Raw genomic sequence first — 18,929 nt, 5'->3', positions numbered from 1 at the left:
GTAGGGAGAACTTTTCGTATGTTTTCTGTAGGTTGCGGGTTTTAGTCTTACAATTTGAAATATTCTTCCGTGCAACATTGGTACGTGCTGGTGGTGATCCTCATTCCCCGCCACCTCCTCGCTATCCAATTTTGAGTTGAATTTTTTGGGTCTTTTTTTTTCTGTGCGTTTCCGCTACTGTTATTGTTATGCCAGGATTTTGGTTATGTGGATCTCCGGCTCCTGGGTTTTTTGTTTTTTTTTGTCTGGGGGGGAGGGGGTGTTATTGTACCTCTTTATATATACCGGGGGCCTTCCTGGATCATGGCCCTGTGCCTTATATGATTGGTGCTGTTTCCGATCTTACGGGTCCGTGACCCGGGAATGCCTCCTTTTTATCATGCAAATATGTCAATGTATCTGCCTAAGTTTTTCATATATCTTACGGTATCCTATTATGCATTCCTTACAGTAATGTACTTGACGTTGTCTTTTTACCTGGTATGTTCCTCCCCCCTTCCCTTTTTTTTTTTTTTCTTTTCCTCTCCTTCCCCTTCCCTTTCCCTCCCTATGAAGGTTTATTATGTATTATGTTGTCTATGACGCACCCATGTGCCTGGTGGTAGAGCCACCCCCTATGTGTGTCCTTGCTGTTGGGACTCAATTTCCACTAATTGTGGTTTTGTTACACTATCTTGGAGTGTATATTTTCTTCTTCTGTCTCTCTTTTCCTGTCTGCTTCTTTTTTCTTTCTCACGGATCCAGAGCAGCCCAGGGTAAGGTTGTATTTGAGGATTGGACCGTTATTCCTAGCGTACTTTGGCAGCTGAATTCCTTTGAATCAGTATGGCTTTAAAACCTTTGAAGATTTGTTCTCAAAATATCCATTATTATTATTATTACTATGAGTTTATATAGCGCCAAAGGGTTTGCTCAGCGCTGTACAATCCATGGTTTTAACTCTCCGACCAAGCGTTCTAAAGTGTTCCAACATCTTAAGACCCAGGACGTGGACGTAGTCTGTCTGCAGGAGACAAGGTTTTCTCAATCCTCCGTGCCGTGCTACCTCTCTCACCATTATCCAACCTTTTTCTCTGCTTCGGCCATTGAGAAACATAGGGGTGTGGTGATTGCTTTTAGATGCAATATGCTGTTTACGTGCAACCTGGAAATAGCTGATCCCACTGGCAGGTATTTGCTCCTCCGGGGAACCCTTTGGGACCAGGAGGTGACCCTGGTGGGTTATTACGCGCAAATAGATTCCAACACAAATTTTTCTCTCACTTGTTGAAGGTGATTTGGCACCACCAACGTGGTATTCTTTTACTGCTGGGCAATTCGAATGTTGCTCTTAACTCATCTGTCGATCGCCGTTACCCGACGGGGGGGACAACTAACCATGACCTTTCTCAGGAATCTAAACTGCTTGATACTTTGCAAGCCTATGGGTTGGTAGACGTCTGGTGGGAAATGCATTCTATGTCGCGGGAATACACTTTTTATTAGGCCCCACACTTGAGCTTTTGTAGAATAGATCACGTTTTCATTTCCTTCAAGCATTTATCTTTAATTCAAAAGATTGTCATCTTGACCTCACCCTGGTCTGATCATGACCCTTTGGTCTTCTCACTGTGTCTTTCTGGTATGGCTCGGCCCTCTTTTTTGTGGAGACTCAACGAATTCCTGCTCACCACTCAGGCTTCTTGCTCCCAGGTTCTCTCGCACATTCAGTCCTATTTTACGGACACTGTGGGCTCTGTAACCTCGGCCATCACTTTGTGGGAGGCTCACAAAGCCACCATTAGGGGTCATTTGATTCAGATCACCTCATCTAGGAAATGGGCCAGAGAGAAGAGGATGTCAGAATTGACCTCGAGATTGGCTGTGGTGGACGCTACTTGGAAAGCCTACCCGACTACGGCCAACAGGAAAGCTCGAGATGTGGTGGCTGCTGAACTTGATCTTCTCTCCACTACTCAAGCTCAGAAGGCATTACGTTGGGCCGGACATAGGTTTTATATACGTGCCAATAAACTGGGACCAATGTTGGCCAAGAAACTTAATTCGCTTGGTTGCACGCATAAACCTATTCGACTCCGAATGAGGGGCGGTGGCCTTACCTTGGACCCTGTGAAGATTACACATAGATTTGTGGATTTTATGTCCTCTCTATACCAAAAACCGAACACCTTTGTCACTGAACATGCGGATAGTTTTTTCAATGAGCTGAACCTGCCCTCTTTGTCCGTTGCAGCCCGAGATGCCCTGAATGCAGATATCTCTGAATCTGAACTCTTTCAAGCCATCAAATCTTTGAAGGCCTCCAAGGCTTCAGGTCCTGATGGATTTTCTGGGCTTTACTATAAACAATTTGCCACCGTTTTGGTCCCTCACTTAACGGCCTTTTTCAATTCTTTGAAGCAGGGTTCACGGCTTTCTTTGGAGTCTCTCCAGGTGCATATTATTATGATTCCTAAGAAATCTGAAGATGTTTTTGAACCGTAAGCTTTCAGACAGATCTCGCTGCTAAATGTGGACTTGAAGATTTTGGGCAAGATTTTGGGCACCCGAATTAATAAGTATCTACTCTCCCTTATTCATCGAGATCAGGTTGGCTTCGTTCCGGGAGGACAAGCTGCTGCTAACATCCGTAAAGTCATCCATCTCATTCATATTTTACATTGCCGCAGGATACCAGGATTCCTTTTATCCTTGGACATTTATAAAGCGTTCGATTCACTTTCATGGGAATACTTGACATATACGCTGTCTAGATGGGGGTTTGGTGATGCATTCCCGGCATGGATCTCAGCTTTATATTCGTCTCCCTTGGCCTGTGTTAAATATGCAGGTTTTTTTTCCTCATCCGTTCCTATTTTCAGGGGCACGAGACAGGGATGCCCATTATCACCTGCTCTTTTCGTTCTTGCTCTTGAACCTTTAGCTGCAGCCATTCGAAATCACACAGATATTTCAGGTGTCCCCTATGCCGGCACTCAATACAAGGCCAACTTCTATGCGGATGATGCCCTTTTGGTTTTAACCAATCCTCTCATCACTCTCCCCAATCTCCAAGTCATATTGGACCGTTTTTCAACCGTTTCTGGCCTCCGCATTAATTTGTCTAAAACCACGGCTTTGAATATTATGCTCCCTGCCGACCTGGTTGAACGGTTGCAGATACACTTTCCCTACCGTTGGACGTACCATTCTCTGGCTTATCTTGGCGTTACACTTACTTCCTCCTATTCTACTTTATTTTCGGCTAATTATTACCCCTTATTGCACTCTGTTACTTCCTTGCTTCATTCTTGGCAGTTTCCTTCTCTATCTTGGATTGGTCGGATACGTGCTGTCAAGATGACTATTTTGCCGAAGATCCTGTACTTTTTCCTATTCAGGTCCCTGCGTTTTTTCTTTGTGTATTGCAAAGCCGGATTCACAGTTTTATTTGGGCTCATAAACAGCCTAGAGCCACTCTATATACTCATAGATTGCAGGGAGGTTTGGGAGTCCCACACGTTTCTAGATATTACTTGGCGGCCCTGATTTCCCAGTTGTCTATGCTTCATGCCACGACAGATATCCCGTTATGGGTACTATTGGAATTACCCAATTGTGCTCCGCTTTCCTTAACTGCATTGCTTTGGCTCCCGCCTAAGCTACTCCCTCCGGATTTGAGCCCTATCATGCTTCACAGTTTACGAACCTGGGATTCTGTAAAATATTCGGGTAATTTGATTTCATCATTTCTACCTCTTTTGCCGATCACATATAATCCTTTATTTCTGCCAGGCCTAGAACACCCCCCTTCTTTCTCTTGGTGGACCTCCCATGGCTTTGTTATCGTACATGATTTTCTGAACGCTCGTACGTTTCCTTCATGGGAATCTCTTCAAGCATCAAAGGGGGTCCCGCCATGGGAATATTATTGGTATTTGCAATTGCGCCACTGGGTCCTTTCCCGTCGTCGTACTTCTGCATACCCTTACCGCAAAACGTCCTTTGAACACGTTTGTCAGCACTCCCCAGGGTCCCCTGGTCTCATTTCTGTAATTTATGCTTCCCTTAACAGTAGGTCCTCCTCACCGCCCGTCTTATGTCTCTCAGTGGGAGCGAGATCTGGGTGGCTTGATTGCAGCGGAGGATTGGCGTAGGGCCTGTGGCGAAATGTTCATTCAATACGGTCACTCTTGAGGCAGCCTACAAAGTTCTCCTGCGGTGGTACTGGGTCCCGGCTCGGACTGCGCACTTTAATCCGACTGGCGGAGATAGATGTTTCCGGAATTGTGGTCTACGCGGGGACGTCTTACACATTTGGTGGTCGTGCCAGCGATTGATAGGCTTCTGGTCTAGGGTTTGCTACAAACGCTATTTCACATTACGGTCCGTAGGGATGCAAGGGTGGCCCTTCTACATTGCCCAATTCTGGGTCTGTCTAGATCTCAGCAGAAACTAGCATCCTACCTATTTATTTTGTCCAATCGCGCCATAGCTCAGGCTTGGAGTACCCCCTCGGTTGTTTTCCAAGGGGTGAAGACCCGGATGAATGATATGTTGATCAATGAAGAAATGTCTAGCATTCTTCATGATTCTCATCCAAGATTTCTTAAGGTTTGGGAACCTTGGATATGATATTCCTTGCCATTCCTGCCCCTTACTAGTTATGACCCCTTATAATTGCTACCTGTGCTAGCCCTGGATCCGTGACTCTTCTAGTCTCCCTTTCCTCTGTTTTCTTTCTGACTCCCTTTTTTTTTTTTTCTTTTCTTTTCTTTCTTCTAACTTTTTTTATACCCTCTTCTCTTTACCGTATTCTATTTGACTACTGCTGATAATATTTGGTTCAGTTTTTGCCATCCTTCCTTGCTGTTAATGGTCATTTTATTATTTGGCTAATACAAGTCAGCAGGATGTACCTGTTCCTGAGTTACTGTTACGCTCGGCCCCTGCGTGGGCGTATATTGAGCTTGTTGTGTTCATAAAACAAACTTTCTTAATCAAAATATTGAAACAGAACTATATACTAATAGAACACAGATTACTAGAGTCATTGATTAAATCCAGTATTTAAATTACTTCTCTCTCAGACCATGTGGCAGTCACAATAAGTTGAAAATAGAAGGAGATTTAAATAATATAAATACATGGAAGCTAAATGAGACACTATTACTAGGATCAGGAGACTGAAGGTAGAATAAAAAAAGAAATAGAACAGTATTTCCAGTTAAATGAAACCAAATGCGTTTCAGTGGCCAGGATATGGGAAGCCCATAAAGCATTTATAAGGGGTATCCTGATTTCAATAGGGGCAGAAAAAAAAGAAGAAACGGGTGGAAGAACAGAAATATAAGTACAATATAAGATAATTTGAAAAAGATCTAATGGAACAGGAGACAAAAAGTGTTTTCAATATGGTGGCAAAGGAAAGGTATCAGTGGGGAAATAGACCAGAAAAATATTTGGCAAAAATATTAAGGAAAAAGAAATCAGTAAATTATATACAGAAGATTAGAAACAAAAACGGGAGAGGTAGTATACGCAACTAAAATGATTGCTAGCTTATTTTAAAAATATTATAGTTTTCTGTATGCGGTTAAACATAAGGATCAAAAGGTTTTGGAAGGAGAAAGATACAAGAAAATTCAGACATATTTAAAAACAGCTGGGTTACCTAGATTAGAGATGTTAGAAAATTCAATTTCACAGGAGGAAATACTAGAAGCAATAGCAAGTACAGTGGCAGGGAAGAGCCCGGGGCCTACTGGTTATACAGTAAGATATTCTAAAAAATTTAAAGATCAGTTAGTGCCCAGAATGTGTGTATATGTGAATGCATTAGGAGTTGGCACGTTAATGAGAAAGGAGTCGTTTCTGGCACATATTACAATAATACCTAAGGAAGGAAAAGATCCATCCCAATGTGCCAATTACAGGCCAATTTCATTATTAAATATAAATACGAAATTATATGCGAACGTTATTGCTAACAGGTTGAAAGATCTAATGCCAGAATGGGTATACCTTGACCAGGTGGGGTCAGAGAAGCGGGAAGAGAAGGAAGAGATAATGGTCTAAGATCATTACTCCTCCTTTTTTTAAAGAGTAGGAAGGAGAGGTCCCCAGTGGTTTTCTTGTCAATAGACGTTGAAAAAGCGTTTGACAAGGCAGACTGGGGATTAATGATTAATTAGAAGCAATAGGATTAGGACCTATATTGATGCGATGGATAAAAAAATGCACATAATCATCCCTCCACAGCAGTGAAGATCAAGGGTACATTATTGCAACATTTTATAATGCATAACAGAACAAGACAGGGGTGCCCACTTTCGCCTCTCCTGTTTGTACTATCTTTGGAGCCCTTGTTGGCTACTATACGAAATAGTGTAGATATAAAAGGAATTCAAATTGGAGATGTGGAACACAAGTTGCAGCGTATGCAGATGATATATTATTTTATGTTGTAAATCCTAGATTAACACTACCAAATTTAATGAGTATATTAAAACATTATGGGGAACTGTCAAACTTTAAGATAATTTTTTTAAAGTCAGGGATATTGAATATTAATCTACTGAAGTCAGAAAGTCAGGTGATTCAAGGGAAATTCCCTTTCACTTGGAGGGATAAAGAAGTAAAATATTTAGAAGTCAAGTTAACACCGTCATTGAAGGGTGTATAAAAATAGTGAAAAAAGTGCAGTGCTATATATCATAAAACTAAAAAACAAAACATGATCATTGGCAACATGATGAATAAATGTGAAAGTCCAAACACAATTCTTCTAAATAGAATTTTTCTTTCTGCCGTGATCACCAAGTGGTCCAACCAAAAAAGTGGTCAATTCCTCCACCAGCTTCATCTGCTCACCTCCAGCAGTGTGACCTCACATATAATATGTTATCTTTTTGTTGTCACAGGGTCTTCCACTCCTTGCACCAGTTGGATGTGCTCCAGTACCACCAAACGTTCAGCTGTGTGGAACAGCACAGATGAACGCAATCACTAAGGTTCTGCCTGAAGTCACAAGACTACTTCAGCAGGAGCTGCCCAATGCATTACACCCTGTGGTGGCACAACCAGAAACTAGAGGTAAGTGTAAATGTGAGTTCCCCATATCAACTATTACGATATATCACAACTGAAAATTTTATTTAGTTCCAAATATGTTTAAGTTAATCATTTAATTTCGTCATATTCTTTATTTTAGAATGATTTGTTTTCAGAATTAGTTGGTGTATATTCGCATTCGTTTCATATATTCCTTATTTTCAAATTAATTTAAAATTCGGATTTTGAAATTTGAATTTCAAAATTCAACCGTAAAAATTTGGCTATATTCATTCTATTCTAATCTGTTCTATTTTTTTCTATTATTTTTTTTCTATAAATGTTTTTAAATTATTTTCTATTCTGTTCTTTTCTATTTTATTCCTTTACATTCTATTTTGTTTTGTTCTATTGTTTTCTGTTTTATTCCAATGTATTTGATTCTTTTCTATTCCTTCATTTTCTATTCTATTTTTTCTTTTATTTTCTATTCTATTTTATTCTATAAAGCAGCCTACTGTAATGGGAATCATCAGTTTATTTCACTTTTATACTACTGTACTTATACTACTGTATTTATTGCATTATGTTTCCATTTTTAAATCAAATTAATTTTCAATTTAATTTTTGAATTAAAAATAGTTTTCAAACTCAGACAATTTGTTTTGTTATAATTTATTTTGGATTAATTGAAATTCTTGCCATTGTAATTCGGAAAGTCGGATACAACAGAATCTCAGAAAATTTCATTCAAATTTCAAATTGCACATGTCTAAAATACAATAGCATGAGTTCCCTGATAAATCATTTTAATGAGCATTTTCTGAGCTCACCTCTAGCTGATCTCCAATTGGGTACTCTTTTTTTTTTTTTACTCCAAAATGCTAGGTTCCAGGTTATTTCTGCCCTGCAGCCCACACAAACAAAGGGGCAGGAATGATCCGGCCCTGCAACTCATTGGAGTAAAAAAAAGAGTGCAAGTTTGGATTTTAGCTAGAAATTAGTTTTTAGGACACCCAATATCTAATGATGTTAAATGCACTCTACTATGTTGAATGTAATGAGTTTCCCTCTTTTACAGAGAGCTCAGTAAGGTCTTCCAGCTTCGAAATAAGAGGTACATGTTGCCCAACACAGACATCAGGATCATTTCCTAGTACCCTGAAGACAGAACTAGCAACAGATACCACAACCATGAGCACCATCAGAAACAAACTTTTTCAAGGTATACTGTCTCATCATGGACTTAGATTGTAAGAAAACTTATTTTTCCAAGTATGAACTTGGTAAGCTTACACCAGCCCAAATCTGGATAGAGTAAGAAAGAGGTAAAAATTCTAGTTTTTTTCTGTCTGTGACCCCAAGATTCTCTCCTACTTCCTTGTGTGCACATCTCCCCAAGGATTGGTCAGAGCATAGTAAATGTTCATGCTGGACATTTGAATTTTCCCACCCTAAGCTCTGGAAGATTCTCGCAAAGGCAGAGGGAAACAAACAGAGCCATCTTTAATACTGATTGGACCCGGGGCAAACATTTTTTTGCCCCACCATGCAATTTCACTCTCCAACTTTTCTGAGAAGAACAATAATTATCAGATCAGGCAGCGATTGCACCTGGTTGCCAGAGGTTACAGCATATTATTCCTGCTCACTGACTGGTTGATAGAGGTTATAGCACACACTAGGGCTCACTGATTAGTTGCTAGAGGTTGCTGCACATCATTACTGCTAACTGATTGGTTGCTAGAGGATACAGCACATCATTAGGGCTCACTGATTGCTAACCTCTGCACCCCAAACCTCTCCACTCCAGCCTTCCCCCCCCCACTTGACTCTACATGCCTGCTATGCTCATCTATGCACCCACCTTCCTTACATCTGTACATCCCCTCCTTGCTCACCTGTGCACCCCAAACTGTAGTTCCTTCTCTGCCTACCTCTGCACACCCCACCCGCACCACTTTGCTTACCTTTGTAGAACAGGCTGATGATAGGCTCAGTGACCACAGGACTTTCAAGCATGCCCCTGTTTACGTCTCCAGTGGGCAGCATTCAGCAGAGGTGATGGTGGATGGAACCTCAGGGGGGCATAATATACATATGAATGCCGTCGCTATTTACATATCAAGGCTGGTTAATAACATGTAAATACTGACATGATCTGGGTCATCTGTACACTGCAAACCAGGACAATTGGCAAATATGGGGTAGCTGCTTTGGGCCCCAGAAAAATCACTGGGCTCAGGGCAGCTGCCCTTTTTCCCTGCCCTAAAGACGGCCCTGGAAACAAAGTCTCAGCTTGTAAAACCATGAGCAGACCTTGGCAATCAATCACTGTTCCTCTGTTAACAGAGGGTGCCAAACTTAATTTACCTAGCATCCTATACTAGGAGTGTTCTACACACCTATGCAAGAAATGGGGTTATGTGGGCATCATCGAGAAAGGAAGACACAGACAACAATATAAACATTGTCAGAAGATCAAACCCCTCTTAATTTGTTACAAATGGGTTTTCGGTTTTGTCTGTGCCCTTATTAGAGAGATTTTACATTATTATTATGTTCCCTTCCTCACTGGGCGCCAAGTGTTGGTCCTATAGGAGTCCTACTCTGGGGTGGGTTCTTCTGGGCTATGCTAGGCACCTTGAACAGTCACTTTTGACCTGTTGCTTTTAGGGAGAGCTCAACCTTAAGGTGGGCCTCCAACCTAGAGATGGCCATGCACTGTGTGCCAGGACAATAAACTGGACTAGAGTTAACTCTCCCTAGCCCCGAATCAATGTAAACTTTCACGGTCAGTAGTTGCAATTCGGAGGCCCATGCTGATCCAATGCTGACTCCACCTGTCCAGCATATCTCCCCTACCTCACTCCAAGTAATGGAATGGAGTCCAGCTGAGCACCTAGCATGGACTCCATGCATGCTCTGGTAACTCTGCCTCTTTCATACCTATGACCAGGTTGGGAACCTCTGCTGTGCTAATATGCTCCCATATCAGACGGACCGCTTGGAGAGGGTGCCGATGACAACCCCCTCATTGCTAGAAGACATCCCACCTGTCAGAAGTACATGCTTCATGACAGGCTGCCTTTACTGGCTGTAGACTTCTGTTACCCCTGGTAATCACATGCTGTACTCTTTAGCATGTTACTCTGATGAATCTGTCTTCATCCCCCAATGTGTTTTACTAACCCAAGCTGTAGATCATGTACAGTGGGAAAAACAATTATTTGACCCCCTGCATATTTTTCAAGTTTGCCCACTGACAAAGCAATGAGGGGTCTATAATTTTTTATCATAGGTGTATTTTAAATGATAGAGACTGCATATCAACCAAAAAACCAGAAAAAAAACCTGATACAAATTTTATAAATTGAGTTGCAATTCAGTGAGTAAAATAAGTATTTTTTAATCCCTACCAACCAACTATAATTCTGGCTCCCACAGACTGGCTGTGTGCTCATGTGGTACAGAGATTAGTCCTGTCAATTTAAGAACGTGCTCCTAATGACAACTCGTTCTGTGTATAAAGGACACTTGTCCACAGAATCTCTCTTTCTTCCATTCAAACCTCACCTTGCCATGGGCAAGACCAAAGAGCTGGGAAAGGATGTCAGGGACAAGATTGTAGACCTGCACAAGACTGGAATGGGCTACAAGACCACCAACAAGAAGCCTTGTGAGAAGGAGACAACTGTTAGAGTGATTATTTGCAAATGGAAGAAATACAAAATGACCATCAATTGCCCTTGGTTTGGAGCTCCATGCAAGATTTTGCCTCATGGAGTAAGGAAGATCATGAGAAAAGTGAGGGATCGGCCCAGAACTACATGGGAGGAGCTTGTGAATGATCTCGAGACAGTTGGGACCACAGGCACCAAACAAATCATTGGTAACACAAGACGCCGACATGGATTGAAATCCTGCAGCGCCTGCAAGGTCCCCTTCCTCAAGGCACATGTATAGGCACTGTGGCCAGATGAGACCAAAATTGAGTTCTTTGGCATTAACTCGACTTGCCGTGTTTGGAGGAAGAAAAATGCTGACTATGTCACTAAGAACACCATCCCCTACAGTCAAGCATGGAGGTGGAAACTATATGCTTTGGGGCTGTTTCTCTGCTAAAAGTACAGGCCAACTTTGCTGCATTTAGGGGCCAATGGATGGGGCCATGTATTGTAAAATCTGGAGTGGCTCAAGAAGAAGCACATTAAGGTCGTGGAGTGGCCTAGTCAGTCTCCAGTCCTTAATCCTATAGAAAATTTATGAAGCGAGCTGAAACTTCGAGCTGCCAAGCAACAGCCAAGAACCCTTAAGGATTTACAAATGATCTGTGAAGAAGAGTGGACCAAAATCCCTCCTGAGATGTGTGCAAACCTTATAACCAACTACAAGAAGCGTCTTACCTGTTCTTGCCAGCAAGGGTTTTTCCACCAAGTACTAAGTCATGCTTGGGGATCAAATACTTATTTTACTCACTGAACTGCAACTCAATTAATAACATTTGTATCATGTGTTTTTTCTTGATTTATGGTTGATGTTCTGTCTCTATCATTTAAAATACACCTATGATAAAAAATATAGACATAGACCCTTCATTTCTTTGTAAGTGGGCAAACTTACAAAATCTGCAGGGAATCAAATAATTATTTTCCCCACTGTATAGCTGCTTGCCGACCATGTAACTTACATATACGGTGGCAGAGTGACTGTCATGTGCTGAATCACATGCCTAGTACGTGATCCACATGCTCAGCCAGGGGGTGCTCATCTGCCCGCTGGTCTGGCTGTGCTATGATTCGTTACAGCACATACTGATCACCAGTTCCTGGCCAATAACTGACTGCTGGGACCTGGTGATCAGCACTGAACACAGTTGACCACAGCTCTGTCATTGTAAACAATTCAGAGCTATGTTCACTAACAAGGAATAAAAACAAGATTATTATTAAAAAGCAGCATACATTTCACACATTAGGCTGATCATCGCCATTAGTAGTATTTAAAAAACAAAAATTCCAGTAATATAAGCCATAGTTTGTAGATGCTACAACTTTCACGTAAACCAATGCACGCTTATTGGGATTTTTTTGTACCAAAGACATGTAGCAGAATACATTTTGGTCAACATTTATGAAAATATTTGATTTTTCAAAATTTTTTTGGGATAGGTTTTGTTTTATGCCAGAAAGTAAAAAATATTGTGGTTTTTTTTTTCAAAATGGTCCTTTTTCGTTTAGATCGCAAAAAATAAAAAAACAAGACGTTATCAAATACCAGCAATACAAAGCTCTATTTGTGTGACAAACACAATATAAATTTCATTTTGATACAGTGTTGCACAACTGCGCAGTTGCTAGTTAAAGTAATGCAGTGCCGAATAACAAAAAATGGCCTGGGTCAGGAAGGGAAGTAAAGTGGATAGAGTGTCAGTAGCTTTCATGCACCCCTTGAATAACCAGGAATGGCAAAGTTTTAACACTTTACTTGAGTAACTTGACTATTACAAATAACAGTTCTTCTCTAACCTAGTCCCTACCTCAGGTTTGGCTGCCCCAGAGTACCTGTACAGGTGAAGTCCATGAAAAGGCAAGTCCATAATGGAAGATGTCTAGAACTGGTGTCATCAGGGTGGACTGAAGTTTTTGACAACCCCCCTACATATTAAAGGCTCTGAACCACAGGCCCACGGCAGGAACAGGTCCAAGTGAGGAAGCAGCAAGACTAAGACCACGAGCTAGGTCAATGCCCCTGAATTTAGACCAGTTTTCCCTTTTTATAGGCTACAGGACCAGTGGGCCAGACTCAAAAAAGGACCTGGGAAATCGTGCACAACATTTAATTATCTCCCAAACGGGGCAGCAATCTACAGTCAGGTCCATAAATATTGGGACATCGACACAATTCTAACATTTTTGGCTCTATACAGCACCACAATGGATTTGAAATGAAACTAACAAGTTGTGCTTTAACTGCAGACTGTAAGCTTTAATTTGAGGGTATTTACATCCAAATCAGGTGAACGGTGTAGGAATTACAACAGTTTGCATATGTGCCTCCCACTTGTTAAGGGACCAAAAGTAATGGGACAATTGGCTTCTCAGCTGTTCCATGGCCAGGTGTGTGTTATTCCCTCATTATCCCAATTACAATGAGCAGATAAAAGGTCCAGAGTTCATTTCAAGTGTGCTATTTGCATTTGGAATCTGTTGCTGTCAACTCTCAAGATGAGATCCAAAGAGCTGTCACTATCAGTGAAGCAAGCCATCATTAGGCTGAAAAAAACAAACAAACCCATCAGAGAGATAGCAAAAACATTAGGCGTGGTCAAAACAACTGTTTGAACATTCTTAAAAAGAAGGAACGCACCAGTGAGGTCAGCAACACCAAAAGACCCGGAAGACCACGGAAAATAACTGTGGTGGATGACCGAAGAATTCTTTCCCTGGTGAAGAAAACACTCTTCACAACAGTTGGCCACATCAAGAACACTCTCCAGGAGGTAGGTGTATGTGTGTCAAAGTTAACAATCAAGAGAAGACTTCACCAGAGTGAATACAGAGGGTTCACCGCAAGATGTAAACCATTGGTGAGCCTCAAAAACAGGAAGGCCAGATTAGAGTTTGCCAATCGACATCTAAAAAAGCCTTCACAGTTCTGGAACAACATCCTATGGACAGATGAGACCAAGATCAACTTGTACCAGAGTGATGGGAAGAGAAGAGTATGGAGAAGGAAAGGAACTGCTCATGATCCTAAGCATACCACCTCATCAGTGAAGCATGGTGGTGGTAGTGTCATGGCCTGGGCATGTATGGCTGCCAATGGAACTGGTTCTCTTGTATTTATTGATGATGTGACTGCTGACAAAAGCAGCAGGATGAATTCTGAAGTGTTTCGGGAATATTATCTGCTCATATTCAGCCAAATGCTTCAGAACTCATTGGACGCCGCTTCACAGTGCAGATGGACAATGACCCAAAGCATACTGCAAAAGCAACCAAAGAGTTTTTAAGGGAAAGAAGTGGAATGTTATGCAATGGCCAAGTCAATCACCTGACCTGAATCCGATTGAGCATGCATTTCACTTGCTGAAGACAAAACTGAAGGGAAAATGCCCCAAGAACAAGCAGGAACTGAAGACAGTTGCAGTAGAGGCCTGGCAGAGCATCACCAGGGATGAAACCCAGCGTCTGGTGATGTCTATGCGTTCCAGACTTCAGGCTGTAATTGACTGCAAAGGATTTGCAACCAAGTATTAAAAAGTGAAAGTTTGATTTATGATTATTATTCTGTCCCATTACTTTTGGTCCCTTAACAAGTGGGAGGCACATATGCAAACTGTTGTAATTCCTACACTGTTCACCTGATTTCGATGTAAATACCCTCAAATTAAAGCTGACAGTCTGCAGTTAAAGCACATCTTGTTCGTTTCATTTCAAATCCATTGTGGTGGTGTATAGAGCCAAAAATGTTAGAATTGTGTCGATGTCCCAATATTTATGGACCTGACTGTAGCTAGGCTAACAGTAGGCAACCTGCCTACATGCATACACAGTATAAGCAATCAACCCTAAACTACCTAGTATATAGAGAAAAGGAGTGAGCGCCTAAAGAAAGAGCATCTATGCACACAATTGGGTACCAATAACACCATACAATAGGAATATCTAAAATCAAATTGTGCAGCGCTAAAAAAGGGGGTACAATATAGTGTCCGAAAAGACAATAAATCAACTGATATATCCCAATTTAAAGGGAATATAATAATAAAATAAATTAATTAATTAATCAGATAAATATATAAAAATATATAAATATAAAAGTTCCAATCAGGTGACTGGTGAATCTTGATCCGGCAAAAAGTGCTATAGTGATGTAGGTAATACGCACTCACCGGATGCGCATATTAATTGCGCCTTATACAAGTAAATCCAGATGTCCTCTGATGGGGCCTGGAGCTGAAGGGTCTTCCCTCTGGGGGACGTGTAATCAGATATGAAACAGTAAGCCAGGTGCCGGGGTATCCTAATCCCTTCTAGGAGTGGTAATGTATCACCAGGTATCTGTAGAGAGTGTTAGCCTGTCCTGGGATAGTAGGCCTGTGGGTTTAAAGCACACCCCCAGGGGGTGGAAACAGGAATACTCCCATAGTGTAGTAGGTAATGTACAGCTTTATTAATGATGCATCAAATTGGTAAGACAAAGTGAGATATAAAAATAGACAGCAGTGTGACTGACCATCTAGCATTAAAGATGGCCACCGGAGCTCCACGTTGCTCCGGCGGCATGACGTCACGGCGTGGTGTTGCTCCTCCTGACGCGTATCGTGTGCAAACACGTCCTCAGAGGGGGGTCGCGTCAAACATGTCTGAGGACGTGTTTGCACACGATACGCGTAACCAAAAAAATGCACATGATCCTTTTAAGGCGGTAGCAAAGTTTGGTTTGCAACTTTTACCAACAGGTTAGCTTATAATAATGCTCACCTGTAGGTTAAATGAATATCTCCTAAACGTGCACCATTTAAGAGATATTCCAGCAAGCAGTAGCCAATGACGTCACCGGTGCATGCGGTCTGAAGGGATGGCATACTTATGCCATCTCTTCAGAGCTCTGTGCCACGGTCATGACTGAAGTGCACATGCGCAGAAGTGACATAGTTGCGGCTCAGCCATTCGAATGGTCGGAGCCAGCAAACCCGGAAAGAAGATTAGATGCAGATGGAATGACAGCACGCTGGAGGGATCCATTCTATAGGTAAGTCACCTTCTCCCACGCTTGCCTCCAGGACTTCTCCCGAGCCTCTCCCATCCTCTGGAACTCCCTACCACAGTATGTTCGGCCAGCCCCCACCCTGTCTGCCTTTAGACGATCTTTGAAAACTCACTTATTCAGGGAAGCCTACCCCACCTCCACCTACGAACTGTACTTGAGCCACCTCCACCAGATCATTGCCTACAGCTATCACCTTTTGTACCACCTCCCCCTTCCTTTAGATTGTAAGCTCCATGACCTATTCCTTTTGTACTGAAATGTATTGTAATTGTACTGTCTGCCTTTATATTGTAAAGCACTGTACAAACTGTTGGTGCTTTATAAATCCTGTATAATAATTATTATTATGTTCTAGCATGTGGTGCATACTAGCACAATATGGCTTAAGCCTGCAGGGGTCCCTTTTTTCTTTTTTTAAAATTTACTACTGCTTTAAGCAACACAGTGCAACATAACGCGCTGTATTTGAATTGTGGTACTCTGCAGTGTGTTGTGGATGAGTTGAGGTGCCATTAAAAATGCCCCAATAGACAGGTCTGAATAGGGCCTCAGTACCGACAATGAAAGTTGACCAGAGATTGAGTTGCCATAATGTTTTTATTAATCTAATGCACATCTGCTTGCTTCAATCTACAGATTATAGAAACCTGATGTTTGACCCAGAGACAGCCAACAAATACATTATAATATCACAGCAGAATTGTAAAGCCACACACAAGACAAGCTCAAGGACTAATACTGTTCCTGAATCCCCCAAGAGATTTCAAAGCTGGCAGGTGATGTGCACGGAAGGATTCTTAGAGGGAAGCCATTACTGGGAGGTGGAGATCTCAACCTACTTTGTGCAGATAGGGGTAGCCTATGATTCCTTAAAACGTATCAATGTAATGGAAAACCAGATTGGAAGAAACAACTGTTCATGGAGTCTGGAGTTACGGAGCATGGGCCATTCTGCTTGGCATGATAACAAGGAAATTCCGCTGAACCTACCAACGTGCAGAAGAATTGGTATTCATTTAGACTGTGCGGCTGGCAGCCTTACCTTCTATGGCATCATGGATGGGGGTCTGGAAAATCTACACGTGTTCCACTGTGTTTTCTTAGAAAGATTATACCCTATATTTTGGATTGGAGATGATGTCAATGTCAAACTCCACCATGTGCAGAATAATCTGGGGAAGGATGGGGCAGTGTGACTAAAAAAATGTAGCTATGAAACATAAAAATATGTATGGCAAAGAACCACGTGTGCACAGTCTTAGTAGGGCTCTTTTACACCTCTGCATGGTGAGTGTTTAAAACATGTATTATGTGTTTAAAGCCCAACCTGCTGCCTCCCACATGTGATAACCTTCTCTCCTGGAGGCCCCATACCCCCCCCCCTCGGGTGTAGGTCTTTTTAATATATTTACCTTTTTCAGCAACCCTGATGTCAGTGCCATTCTATGCATCAGTACACAGTGCTTTCAGGGCACCCTGGTGACATTCACAATAATCTCCTCAGTCTTCCAGGTTGGGCGATGCTGTGCTTTATTCGACCTGGAAAACTGAGGACATCTTGGGGCAGACAAGAAATACTGCAGGGACAGCTCCAGATTGAAGGCGAGTGTTGCAACTGAAACTGTATTTTTAACTACTGTTGGGGGGATTCATTTTTTCCATTCTTCATCTAAGCTGGAAGTGGGCTTTAAATGCATCTACATACATTAAATTACATGAGGTTTGTTTTGCCGGACTCTGCACAAAAGGTGCAACCAACAAGCAAGACACATTTAACACATTACACCTAAATATCAGAGGTATGGAGTGGATACCATGTTATTCTTTATAGCTTTCTCTACAAACTTCACAAAATCTATATCTGACTCTTGGGTATTTGAAGAGCATCCTCTCCTAGTGTTCTGATGAAGAAAATTTTCTTGCATTGACTTATATAAGTATGCTAAAAGATATTATGTTGTATGACAATATTTGAAAAGTAGACTGTGACTATGATCCTGCCTCTGCAGAGCTTTCTGGTTGTATCAGTAAAATATTTATGTTGTCTCTGGTTTAACTTCTATAAGTATAAGTATGATCCTGCTATTGGTACAACATTTTAAGCTTTGTCAATTAATTTTAGTGCTGCATGCTGTGTTTGGGGCAAGGGTCACATTGTAGCTGGACAAGGGAGTAATAAAGTATAAATCAAGCCCTGAAAGGAAAGGAAATGGAAGGACCACTTTACTGATAGACCATCACCCCCTAAATAGAAATAGCTTTTAAAAAAAACCTGTTAAAACTAAAGTTAAGAAAAAAAAATTGTTTTTTTTTATTTTTTTTTTTTTAAAGTGCCATCTTTTTACTAAAGAATGACCATGGGGATTAAATATGAGTCAATTTCAGCCCCAAAAAGTCAAGAAAACAGCTGGGAAACACCCATTTCCTGGGGTGGGAGAGAGAGAGGAGAGAGAGAGAAGGGGGGGGGGGAGAGAGTGGGGAGAGAGAGGGGAGGGGAAGGGAGGAATAGAGAGGGGAGGAAGAGAGAGAGGGGAGGGGAAGACCGGGGGGAGAGCAAAAAGGGGGGAAGAGAGTGAGAGGGGAGGGGAAAGAAGGGCGGAAGAGAGAGAGATGGAGAGAGAGGGGGAGAGAGAGGGGGGAGAGAGAGAGGGGGAAGAGAGAGAGGGGGAAGAGAGAGGGGGGGAAGAGAGAGGGGGGGGAAGAGAGAGGGGGGGAGAGAGAGGGGGGAAGAGAGAGAGAGGGGGAGAGAGAGGTGAGAGAGAGCGAGAGGGGGGAGAAAGCGAGAGGAGAGATGGGGGGAGAGAGCGAGAGATCCCAATTTTGCACACTCTTTCTGATTCCACCCCGTCCACACCCTTTAGAAGTTTCAAATATCTTAAGACCCTGCCATCACTACCATTGTCATCTAACAGATGACGCTACTGGACTACGATTAAATCTTAAGATAGGGCCATCTTTAGGTTACCAGCTGACAATTATGACACTGAGTTCCAGCTGCATTCACACCTTAGTTGAACCCTTTCAAGTGACTTCTTCCAGGCATGACAACAAAGAAATCTACAATAAACACCTTTAGATAGTTCCTCTATATAGAATTCCAGGGCTGGGTTATGATGTCT

At 42.0% G+C, this 18,929-nt stretch overlaps 1 protein-coding gene across 1 annotated transcript in view; it reads left to right on the top strand.

The window, feature by feature from the left end:
* Positions 1 to 17,855, top strand: part of TRIM65 (tripartite motif containing 65) — a 56,578-nt gene extending 38,723 nt beyond the window's left edge. The window contains exons 4-6 of the mRNA XM_089690655.1: positions 6,903 to 7,074; positions 8,114 to 8,257; positions 16,447 to 17,855. Of these exons, the coding sequence (XP_089546781.1) occupies positions 6,903 to 7,074; positions 8,114 to 8,257; positions 16,447 to 17,006 (876 nt within the window). The 3' untranslated portion in view covers positions 17,007 to 17,855. The remainder of the gene's footprint in view (positions 1 to 6,902; positions 7,075 to 8,113; positions 8,258 to 16,446) is intronic.
* The last annotated feature ends 1,074 nt before the right edge of the window (positions 17,856 to 18,929 follow it).

Source organism: Staurois parvus, unplaced genomic scaffold, assembly GCF_062004578.1.
Source record: "Staurois parvus isolate SC_StPar_1 unplaced genomic scaffold, SC_StPar_1.0 ptg000538l, whole genome shotgun sequence".
Classification (NCBI taxonomy): Eukaryota; Metazoa; Chordata; class Amphibia; order Anura; family Ranidae; genus Staurois; species Staurois parvus.
Note: the sequence above shows the minus strand (reverse complement) of the source record. Positions and strands in the feature narration are given on the sequence as shown.